The sequence below is a fragment of the Olea europaea genome, unplaced genomic scaffold (assembly GCF_002742605.1).
Source record: "Olea europaea var. sylvestris unplaced genomic scaffold, O_europaea_v1 scaffold662, whole genome shotgun sequence".
Taxonomy (NCBI): domain Eukaryota; kingdom Viridiplantae; phylum Streptophyta; class Magnoliopsida; order Lamiales; family Oleaceae; genus Olea; species Olea europaea.
This window is the reverse complement of record NW_019264996.1, coordinates 320,164-331,976: the sequence shown is the minus strand read 5'-3', so window position 1 is coordinate 331,976 and position 11,813 is coordinate 320,164. Positions and strand designations below refer to the sequence as shown.

The window sequence follows — 11,813 nt, the reverse complement described above, 5'->3', positions numbered from 1 at the left end:
GCCCAAGTTTGCAAGTCGCCCAGAATCTGAGCGAATGGAGTGCCATGCAGTCGCCCAGAGCTGTTACTCTATTCTCGCCCAAATCTTCAAGTCGCCCAAGGTCTTAGCGAACATAAAGCGTTGTGGTTATCAAGAAGTGCAGTTATCAAAGCAGTTATTAAAGCAGCCCTATCACGTTCCACGATTCAAGGAATTCAATCGAAAACGGTTGAACGACGAAGAGTAATGGCAGCAGTTAAAAAATGCAGTTTTCATGACAAGTTGGCCATTACGAGGAAAGTGGGCAGTTGTAGAACGATCAAGTAGTTTTTAGGCGGTTGATCACAAAGAGATCATCCATGGAGTATAAAAGGGAGAAAAGACATAGAGCAAATGACCGAATCAAAAACTCTCGAACAGAGAACATGTAATTTTAAATTCCTTAGCTTAGATTTAAACATTTTTTCAGTAACTTGTGTGCTTGCGCCCCTTGGAGGCATTTTGTTTTTGATTTCCAATTGTAAAGTCATCGCCAATAAAAGAACACCCCTTTTTGAGACTTTGTCTCAAGAGATTTGTCCCTTATACAATCGTCTGATCCCTTTTAATTGTTAGCGACTAACCCGCGCGAAACAAAATCATTAACAATGATTTTATAGATAGAATGAAAACCTAAAATCGTATCAGAATGAAAAATGGGCAGTAGGCCTGATACAACCAGGGCTCGAGCGCCCAACCTTGTGGTAGGCTAGCGATGAACTCCCTATTCTAAGCGCTCAAGCTGGAGATGAGCGCTTGGGAAGCCAAAATGCGGCGACTTCTTCTTCTCCTTTGTTTATCGTTAGAATTCTTCAATGCCTCTTAATCCAAAACACCAATATCCAAAAGGAATTTAGGTCATATTCCAACAAATTGATTTACAGATTAATGATATATAAAAGGATAGAGAAACAGAAAAATAAGAGAACAAAATAAAATAAAGTCAATTATACCATCAACATTATCGTCATGTAGACCAATCTTTATACTATTATGTACAAGTAACATTATTCTTTAAATATTAATTATAGTTTTACCATATTATAAAGACCCATAAAAATGCTCAACAGTTCCGATTACATTGTTTGATCCCCAATTTATCAAATATTCATTTTTTTTTCGTAATTCATTTCAACCACAATTTCTTTAATAAAATAATTTTACACATAACTCAAATTATTTATTTATATTTTAACCATACATTTTTCAAAAATTACTGTATCAAAATATATTTTTTTTCCTCAAAATAGGGCTCAAGGCTAAATGGGGTAGGTTAAACACTATAATTAATGGAATTAATTAAGGGAAAAATTCATAACCCAGAGTATAAATATAGTACATTTCAAAAATAAGGAATCAAGTTTGAAGTTTCTAATATATATATATATATATAGCGGCAACTTACCATCAATATCTGGACTCTCTAAAATAACAAATTCACCTACCTAAAATAACAAAATCACATCCCTAATTCATCTCCATAAGCCACGGGAATTTGAATTTGCAATCTACAATCGCCGGAACTTTCTGAAGTGAGAATAATCACACAATTCAGGTCACAGTTCGAATATTACCTTTGCATTATATCAAAACAATAGGTTAATTCATGAAACAGATTCGACCGCATCAATCTTTATTGAAATCCAAAATTTGATTTTAATCGGGTATGTAATTGTAATTCAATGAATTCCATGATTCGAAGTTCAATTTCTGAATTTACATAATCAGAACACTAAAATCACGTAATCACGTTCAGTTTCTGAATTCAATGGGAATTTTAAATGATTCGACGTTGAATTCACCATTTTAATTTCTAAATTCACTATTTTAATGAATAATGCCATGATTTGTTCATTTTTTTTATTCATTATTCATATACATTTGAAATGTAAAGAACTGTGTAGTGATCATAGTAAACTCATCTATGATCGTGAAAATTAACCTATGTCTTTTTTTAAAACAAAACTGTGACCCGTGTTGTCTGTTACATGTTGGTATAATTTGTCAGATCTGAAAATTTGTTTGTGACATGTATTGTAACCATTATATAAGCATTTGTTACCTGCACAATAACCTATGACTACTAAAACGAACATGTGACCTGTGCATGACCTCTATATCAACCTGTGACTTGTGCATCTATCTCTGACATGTTGGTATATTGTGTCAAATGTGAAAATCTGTATGTGACCTTTGTTGTGATCACATTAAAGTCAACTGTGACCTGTGATCTGCCTATAAACATTACCCTGTTAGCTTTTTCAAACGAAACTGTAACATGTGACCTTTGTTACCTGTTGGTATAATGTGGCTTTTTCATAACACAAGCACCTATGACCTATACAATAACATGTGATTGTCTAAAACGAATCTGTGACCTGTGCGCTAGTGTGTCAAATGTGAAAATCTGTTTGTGACATGTTGTGATCATTTCACAAGCAATTGTAACCTGCATAAAAAGGATATGTGATCATTATACAATCCTCTGTGAGCTGCGCTGTTACAGTATACAGTAACCTGTGACTTTTTTAAAAAGAATCTGTGACCTATGCTATTTGTGATATGTGTCTGTAATGTGCCACATCTGAAAATCTACCTGTGACATGTAACCATTGTACAAGCATCTGTGACCTGTACAACAACCCGTGACTTTTCTACAAACTAATCTGTGATTGGTACAAAAGTCTCTGTAACATGTGGTGTGACCACTTTAAATTCTGTGAGATGTGCTGTGACTGTGGGTTCTTAACCTCTGTTTTGTAAAAACACACTTGTGACATGTATAAAACTGATATGTGACTTATATACAAGCATATGTGACCTATATAAAATTAATGTGACTGATCACAACTTTGTAATATTTGATATATTTGTACTATGAAACACAATAATTGACTTCGAAGCAATATAAAGTAAATACTCAAGCAATCCCATGAACGCAAAGTTCCAAACTATTTAAATTCCAAAATGAAAAATACGGAGTTATTACAAAGTAGTATCCAAAAAGATTCCAGATTCCATATATTACAACTTCAGAATTATATGCAGACAGCAATATTCAATCACTCTATGATGATACTCTCTTTCCCAGATTGCTACACTTCTTCGTTGCCTTTTTGATTTCCCGGTGTTTAAATAACAACAATGCTATATCCAAGCATGCTCTACCGCTTCAAAATTCATGGACATGGAGCTTATATCATTGTGTAGCATGTACGCGGCATATTTAATCATGTAAATGTCACAGTCAAGTCTGGAAAAAAAACATCATGTCTGGTACAATATACTTCCATACCTGCATATTGGTCAGAAAAGAAGTAAAAATTGTCACATATGTATAGACAAATCACAACGGCATAATTGATTACACTACTAATTCAGAATTAAGACAAAAACAAAGCCACTATTTATAGGTCACAAGCTCCAAAGATGCATATTAGTCACATAAGAAAGAACGGGGTTGGTCACATATGGATTGACAGGTCACAAATATGAGAACATTACTACTGCATGAATCACACAAAATTAAATTACGTATTACAGAGGTCACAGCCTCTAAAGATGCATAATGGTCACAGAAGAAGTAAAGGATTTGGTCACGGATAGGTTGGCATGTCACAAACATGCTATTTAGGTCATTAGTAATTTGTAAATCAAATAAGGACAGTACTAATTCAATGGTCAAACATGCCATTTAGGTCATTAGTTTAAGAAATGTAAAATCAATCTACGCATCATATGAAAAATAAAGCCACTAACAACCCAAATATGAGTTTCCATAACTTCGAAACCCATCCATGAATTCCATTCAACAAACCTCCCACAAAATCCCATAGAAGCCCAACTTCACCATATTGAATAATTTTTAACCAACAGATTGAAGCATTCAACTCAAAATCTCAAAAATTGAATAGAGCATATTTCACAAATTGGAAAAAACATAATCAAATACTCATCACCCATCAATTTTAGGGTTCGTACATATGATTCAATTGAATTAAAAACTGAACAAACGGAAATGCATTCTTCGCGGAAGATTTCGAGTCTGACCCCGTGGATTTGGGCGTTTTAGACGGGGATACTTTATGTGTTTCATCCACCTTTCTCTTACCTCTTCTACCTGAGGCATCTGTTACGTTCTTCTCTCGGTGTTCGCTCCTTGAATGAGTCATTTATGCTCTGGGTTCTCAGTTCTTTCCTTCACGTAATGATAATATTTATAGATTGGTGGTTATGCAATTTCTGGAATAATGTGGGTGTTGGTTGTGGCTGGGATTTCACCGGAGGTGTAATGACGTCGACGAAAAGCTCCTTACGGTCGTGGGTTTGCGAAGAAGAGACGTGGGGAGATTTATGAAGAAGAAACGTGGGGGAGGTTTTGAAATAAAGGGAAGTTATGAAGTTTTCTAAAATTAAAAGTCTTAAATCACGGGATATACAGTTGTTAAAGTGTATATTAAAAATATAATATATATATATATATATAGCCCACGTTTGGCCCCCATTTTCTAAAAGTAAAAATGGATGGAATAATTTTATTTTATTTTTAAAAATGAGTGGTTAAAAAAGAAGTAAAAAAATTTCGATTTACGTGTAACATTATTTTATGAAAGATTGTGTGGTTGAAAATAGGAGAGAAAAAAATAAAATGTAATGAAATTTACTATAATGGGAGCCAAACGAGGGCATAATATATCTAATTTTTCAACTCTCTGATTTTTGAAAAGACAAACATCCCATCTGATTTAAGAATCCTAGATTTTAACTCTAGGGTATTCCGTAATTTCCACATTAATTAATTAATTGTGGGCCTACGCTAGCTTACTGTGGTAGCTACTCCTCCAGGTTGCTCAACTTCTGAGATAATAATTTTCTTTACATAGGTAAGAAATCTCCACACGAATCCCGTAAAAATCAATTAACATTTAAATTTTCTCGGCACAATATTATAGTAGGTAACTCCCCACATACATAAATTGTATTGTTCATTTAATTAATCATAAAAACAAGGAAGCTTTCAATCACTATGGTCCGCTCATTATGTACGATCGAGTAGGGTAAATTTACCACCCTGTACCCTTGGAGGCATAAACCTGCGATTTACCTCCCTCACGATACTCCAGGGTAAGGGTGGTGGAGGACCCTTAATGTTAGGGTTTAACCTTTTGAGTAGGGTAAATTTCACCCGCTTACTTGTGATCAGGTTATTAAGCCCCCATTTGTTTCTAGCTTTTCATCCAAAAAAATCAATTTTTTTATTGTTACTTCATTAAGTCAGTCGTCATTTTTAACTTCTTCATTCACAATTAAGCCCCACTTTTTTGTTTAAGTTTCAAAAAATTGATTCTTAAATTCACTATCGAACATGCCCTAAATTTTTATTCGAAATAATCACAATATTCTACTTTAATTTGCAAGCAATTAGTCACTCCATTAACATTTCATTCAACCACTTAAAAAATTGATGATGTGACCGTTAAAAGTAACGGAATCTTCATGATTGCTGCCGAGTCAGCAAAATAAATTTTACCATCCCCATATGAATAAATTAAGAAACATGCTATGAGTACATCAATTTCATAACATGATCTACAGCGCGCATGCACATGCAATAGGTGAGGTCAGCAATTAAGATAATCGCGGACCCCACCTTTATGAGGAGGCTGTGAAAAGAATTGTAAAAGAAATGTTGTACAAATAGCTTTTTCCATAAATTAATAATAGCATGGCACTACGAATTTCATGTGCAAAATCACAACACTGAAAAATAGTGTTTTTTAATATTATTTTAAGATCATTAAATAAATAAAATAATGAATACTGAGCAACTAAAATCATTAATTCTATAATTACTGTTTATAGTATTTATGATTTTATTTGTGTGGTATGCATTATGTTATTTATTTAATGGTCTTAATATAATTAAAATAGGATTAAAAGTTAAAAAGTATTTTATCAGAATCTTGAAATTAAAGATCAGTGTTGTGATTGCCTAGAAATAAAAGTTCAGCGATCTGATTACAATTAAGGCTAAAGTTCAGTGACTAGTGGTGAAATTTACTTTGCTGACTTTGCCTAACATGTGGAGATCCCATATTTTTAACAGCCACGTTGTCATTTCTGTTATACGGTTGAAAAGAAGGGTAATGGAGTCGCCTAATCGCTCCGAATTGAAACTCGGAGAACTAATTGCATGTAAGAGTATTTTCAAAAGACTCTTTAAGTATGATACGCACTCTACTTTGCGAAATTAATGCTTAAAAATAAATTTCAATAGATTCTCTATTTTAATTTTTTAAAATAGAGATACAAGCTCACTCTTTGTTATTAATTGAAAATGATTGCATTTAATACGTTATCATTTCAATATTTTACTTCTTAAATTATTCAAATCATATTTGAATTTGACTGGACAATGACATATTAAAAATAATATATATATATATGTTAAATAAAATATGTAGATAATTGAAAAAAGTAAAATGGATAGTCAAAATAGAGACTATTGTTGAAGTGTGTATGTATATATACACTCAGAATCTCCTGAAATTACTCTAAGAGTATAGTTCTTTTATATAAATAAATAAATAATTGTTGAACTCCAATCTTGAGGGCTCCTATCGCCTAGTCCCTAGAGTTTTGTGAGGGAAGTAAATTGTGGGTTGTGCCCCAACAGGCCAGAAAGCAAGAGCCGCCTGTACACTGCGCCTATAAGGAGATCGATTCCATGTCTCAAGAATCAAACTCTCACACTGCGGCTGCCAGCAAGGCGTGAGATAACCTCACTCTTATCGTTTGTACCACTGGATTATGCCTCGGAGGGCTATAGTTCTTTTAGACTTAAGACATGGTTTGGATGGGCTACTGTGCCTTGAAATTCAAAATTTATCTTCCCTTGTAACCTTCCTTGACCTCATGCAATCCATCTATTATCTATGTAATTGATTTGTTGGGGATCAGAGTACATAAAATTGTAGAAGTCAAAAAATTCAACTACTAAGGTACGAAATATTATACTTGCGAAGTAATGAATTCTTAACCAGAATTTCATCTTTTTTTCCATACCAGTTAAGCAAATTAAAACCCAGAAATTAATTAGCCTGTCAAGAGTATGAAATATAGAACACTAATCAGAATCAATTTTATTCCAAACTGCAAATCTAATATCCATTGCATCATCAAGTCATACATGAACTGGGGGATATAAACTTGGAAAAAATGTCAAAAGTAGAGGGAAAATCAGGATCCGACGTTCATCTCTAATACTCAATCTCCCTGTACAATTTGACATATAATTGAAGTCACAAGTTAAAAGAAAATGACACAGAAACTCGAATAAGAAATCTTGTTATAAATTTATAATTTTAAATTTAGATCAGGCAAGGAGGAATCTGTCCTTGGAGGAGGTGGAACCATTGCTACAATATTTATGTTGGAATTTTGTCCTGAATGAATCCCCAGATTATTGCCATTATGTCCCTCAATTTGTCGAAAGCTTCCAGGCCAATACATTTCTACTTCATCATCCTCCATATATAGTGGCAACCCGTAATAACCGTGATTAAACCTTGCTCCTCCTCTTACCCCATGTATAGGCCTCTCTTGTTGTACAACTTGTTGATGCATGGAAGCATGTGCTTCGATTCCTAGAGATCGAAATGCAGATCCGTGAAGAGGTAGAGAAGCCAAACTAGCATATCGATCGGATAACATGCCCATCCGCATAGCCCGTTTTGCAAGTGTCCTCTCTCTCTTGTGCGCATTCTGATGTCCTCCCAGAGCCTGCGAGCTGTAAAATTTTCGCCGACAGTAGTTACAGGAGAAGACTCTAGATACTACTGGAGGATGACCACTAGTTTGGCCCATACCATTCAACTCAGCATCACTGCTGTTGAAACCAAGTGTCAGGTCAAGAGTAATGGGCATCGAGTCGTTCTGAAGGCTGATCGGGTCTGTAAGGCCAGACAAAGTGGCATTGGTTTCCTTGGAATGACCTGGAGGAATTTCTTGGATGGATACATTGGAAGCCACTTGGCTACTGACTTCAGATTCATCTTCAGACTCAAGGTTAAAATTCAGGGACTTCATGCTAGTGAAGTAAAGATTTTGATTTCCTCTCAAGCAGTACTCCGGAAAACTGCTGCTGGAAAAGGTGTGTTAAATGTTAATAACTTCATATAAGCATTCAGCCGTCAAATTTAGATTTAACATTGGGGTACATAATCTAAAACACACTTTACTGAAAGTATGACAGAACATATTATATGCTAAACCAATGAAATGGAAAAACTACAGACAATGCAGGGACGGCGGAGGGGCACGGGTGGATCGAAGGAGGAGGAGACCAAGAGGGATAGTGAGCATAAATTTCAATGGTGAAGCATATAAGCCCTTAAAGAGGACAAATATCCATCAAATCTAAGTTACATAAATGGTAGTTGAACTGTCAGGTCCCCTTTCTTAGACAGTGTTGATAATCATGAATCAAAATATCTCTGAGATATCGGACATTTACTTTCTTTTCATTTATCTAAAATATTATCAGACATACTTTATCTGTTTTTGACATTTTATTAGCAAGATGAACATGTCTTGTCTGTAGTTATCTATACTGGGGCCACAACGCTATCCAACCATGTGTGAAACATAAACATCAAGTGATGACAGATCAGTAACTCAGGAACATATAACTATTCGCTATGCCAGCTCTGTTATATATGCACGATGGCTGGTCTAGTCGTGTTTGCTATAACTCGATCGATAATTAATAAAGGCTCTATTGGAGAGGACGCTTAAACGTACACTTGCAGATAATTGATGAGTCATATAGCAGTGTAAACTTCTCATAAGACTGAATCTATGATAGAAGTGAAGCCCATGAAAACATGTCAATTTAGGATCTTGATGTGAGATTCCGTTTCATATATATTTTTATAGAACATGTTTCAATCGAATAGAACTCAATCTGGATGCCTTGTAACTTAGGATAACATAAGAGCACGAAAAACCCTTCATGTATCATATTTGTTTTCGAACAAGTGAAAGAAGGCCATTTCACTAAATATTGAGCGTTGACCTTTTAATTACTTAATCCATACGAAAGCTCATTCAAGCTTTCAAGTATCATTGAATGCCTAACACTTCTCTTAAATTCTGGCTTTAACTGTTTCGTTGTGAACGTTGCAAAAGCAGCACGAAAATGATTTGCGTACCGAACACATGCCAGAATTTGCCATATGGCGCACAACCTTCTTAGAGAAAGAGGGTCACATCAGTTGAGGGAACGAGAATTACAAGTTCTTGTGAATTTGATTCTGCGTCTAAGTGAGAGCTAATGTGTAGGAGAACAAGGATGCATCATGCACAATTTTAAGATTCAAGAAAGTAAGTGGCAATAGCCAATAAGAATCCGTAGACTACGGAGAAGACATCGTAACTAAGAAAATTTCATTCACAGAAGCTTTATAAAAAGACAGCAATCTCATTTGAAGGCAATTACCAGAGTTGAGACGTGTCCCTCAATCGAGTAAGTGGGCTGGTCGATAAGCCATTGCTTTTCCAGTACAATTAATGACTATCACGCAGAGCTTAGAGATGAACAGATCATGAGTACCATAACTCATGACCATGCCAGGTAAGGACTTTTTATATACAGAGACTCAGAGATACTGAAAATCTCAAGTTCTCCACCACAGAAAAAATTGCTTAGAGCTTCTGCTGCACACTGAAGTTTACTCAACCAATTGGAGGGTTACTATACCTCATCATCCAACAACACAAACACTTTTCCCGCATAGCCTGGGGTTCTAAATAATTTGAACTTTGGTTAGGACCTCTGACCACTAGAGTTTAGCATAGAAGATTTTATCAATTTTGAAAATTGTTCAATTCAGAGTTTGGCAATGAAGAGACAAAAATTTTCCAAGTTCGGCAGTTCTGCAGATGTCCTCAATCAGAATGAAATATCAAAATCTAGGAGCGGTTTATCTTAGGAGTTCAGTTTAGTTGTTTACACATTTGTTTCAAGTTATAAGACGGTTTGCTGAAGTTATATCACACATTCAAACATCATTCAAAGAGGTGCTTGTGGCTCGAAAAGGCTTTCAAATAAGACATTCTCAAGAACACATCATCATCTAAGTTCCATGTAATCTACTATGTGAAATTAACACAGGGATCAGATACTCTTAGTTGAGATAGTAGACTGAAACTCATAAAATGTCTAACCAAAATGGATCATCTTGAGCATTAAATCATTGTTTTGAATACTTGAGTAAAATAATCCCACATAATTCTCTAAATTATAGAAATGAAAAGAAATCCATACTAAATCAAGTATAAGTAAAGGCATATCTCAAAAATGCATTTCAAACAAGGACATAAATTATGAACAGCTCTTGGTGATTGAAACTATTTCTATGTTCGTATTAAACTCGACAATGGCATAATAAAAATAATATGTGAACAATATGTTCGTCTAATAGTTGCTCAAGTGTCTAGTAAAGAACAAACTTATTTACTTAAAAATACCCCATCCGGGGAGTCAACCCGGATGTACAAATAGCAAAGTCCTTTTCATTTTTCATCCAAGGCACGACGTGTGCACCATTTCGTTCGTGGAACCAGAATAGAGTTGGAAATGATAACTTGAATGACAGTAAATAAAATAAAATACCAGAATTTTTTTTTCAAGAAGCATCAAATGTCAAGTAAATTATTTGATTCATAAAGTAAAAATAGAGAAGATAGGAAAAAATATATCAGATAAAAATGTAGCCCTTGCCTGTTTTGTCATTTACTTCGCTACAAATAATGGGAAAAAAGCAGGCACATATCTTTCTACTTTAACAGTAAGTAAAAAGAAAATAAATGCAACATTTTTTGTGGTTTTGTGCACTTATGGAATCAGTCACAAAGGAGAAGCAGCAAAATTCTTGCTAACCCAAAAAAAATTCCCATAACGGAAGCAAGATGAACAACAGATTAATTGAACTTGAAGTCACCCTAACAAATTCTCAAGATCATAAACTTTGGCATGGAAAAAATCAAGAAATATAAGTAACATCCAAAGATCCACTGTCAACTCAAGAAACGAATTGACAGAATCAATAATTCATGACAAAACCCATTAAAACTTGACAAAAGTTTTAAGAATCTACAGTACTGGATCATACTTCATTAGCAATAAAACGAGACCTAGTAGTACTTGAAAAGCATACAAGATAATGGGTACAAGCTATGGCTAGAAAAGAAGATACGTTTATTGAATACTCCTCAATAGTACCTTTAAACTGCAGGCCTCGGCTTCAGTGGTGACAAGACAGACTTGTGTGAATTCTAGGTTTTACCATATATGGAGAAGAAAGGATAATAAGTACTGGTGAGGGGAAATAGGAGAGAGAGAGGCATGAACATGGAGTAGTGCAAGCTGGAGAGAGGATAATAGGAGGCAGATGAAGATAAGATCATTGGAGAGAGAGAGAGAGAGAGGAAAAAAGCAAATAACGTTAACAGACATAAAACTATTTTTGTTGGCTCATCAAACTACTGGAGATGAATAAAAAAGGCAATCACTATAAGACAGTGCAAGAAAAGGCCAAGAAAGAGTAAGCAAGTGCAAGTCCACCAGGACACAAAAATGAGTGTCTTTATTAATGTATTCCTCTTACTGATCCTCCATCCACAAGTTAAAAAATAAAATAAAGTATGAAAGATTCTTTAGAGATTTTTGTTACCTCAAAAATGCCTTTTTTTCTTGCTGAAATGGACACCCATAACTTCCCCATTCCCATCAC

At 34.7% G+C, this 11,813-nt stretch overlaps 1 protein-coding gene across 5 annotated transcripts; it reads right to left on the bottom strand.

The window, feature by feature from the left end:
* Window positions 1–7,158: 7,158 nt before the first annotated feature.
* LOC111390239 (zinc finger protein 4-like) lies at window positions 7,159–11,533 on the bottom strand. 5 transcript variants are annotated; one of them, XM_023015249.1, is made up of 3 exons: window positions 11,303–11,533; window positions 9,518–9,824; window positions 7,159–8,161 (listed from the first exon to the last, which is right to left on the bottom strand). In XM_023015249.1, exon 3 carries the CDS (start codon window positions 8,104–8,106, stop codon window positions 7,375–7,377), a length of 732 nt encoding a protein of 243 aa, XP_022871017.1. In that variant the 5' UTR covers window positions 8,107–8,161; window positions 9,518–9,824; window positions 11,303–11,533; the 3' UTR covers window positions 7,159–7,374. The 5 variants fall into 5 exon arrangements, with proteins under 5 accessions (XP_022871017.1, XP_022871018.1, XP_022871019.1 ...); XM_023015250.1 differs by having other exon boundaries at window positions 7,159–8,158; XM_023015251.1 differs by having other exon boundaries at window positions 9,518–9,816.
* Between the last annotated feature and the right edge of the window lie 280 nt (window positions 11,534–11,813).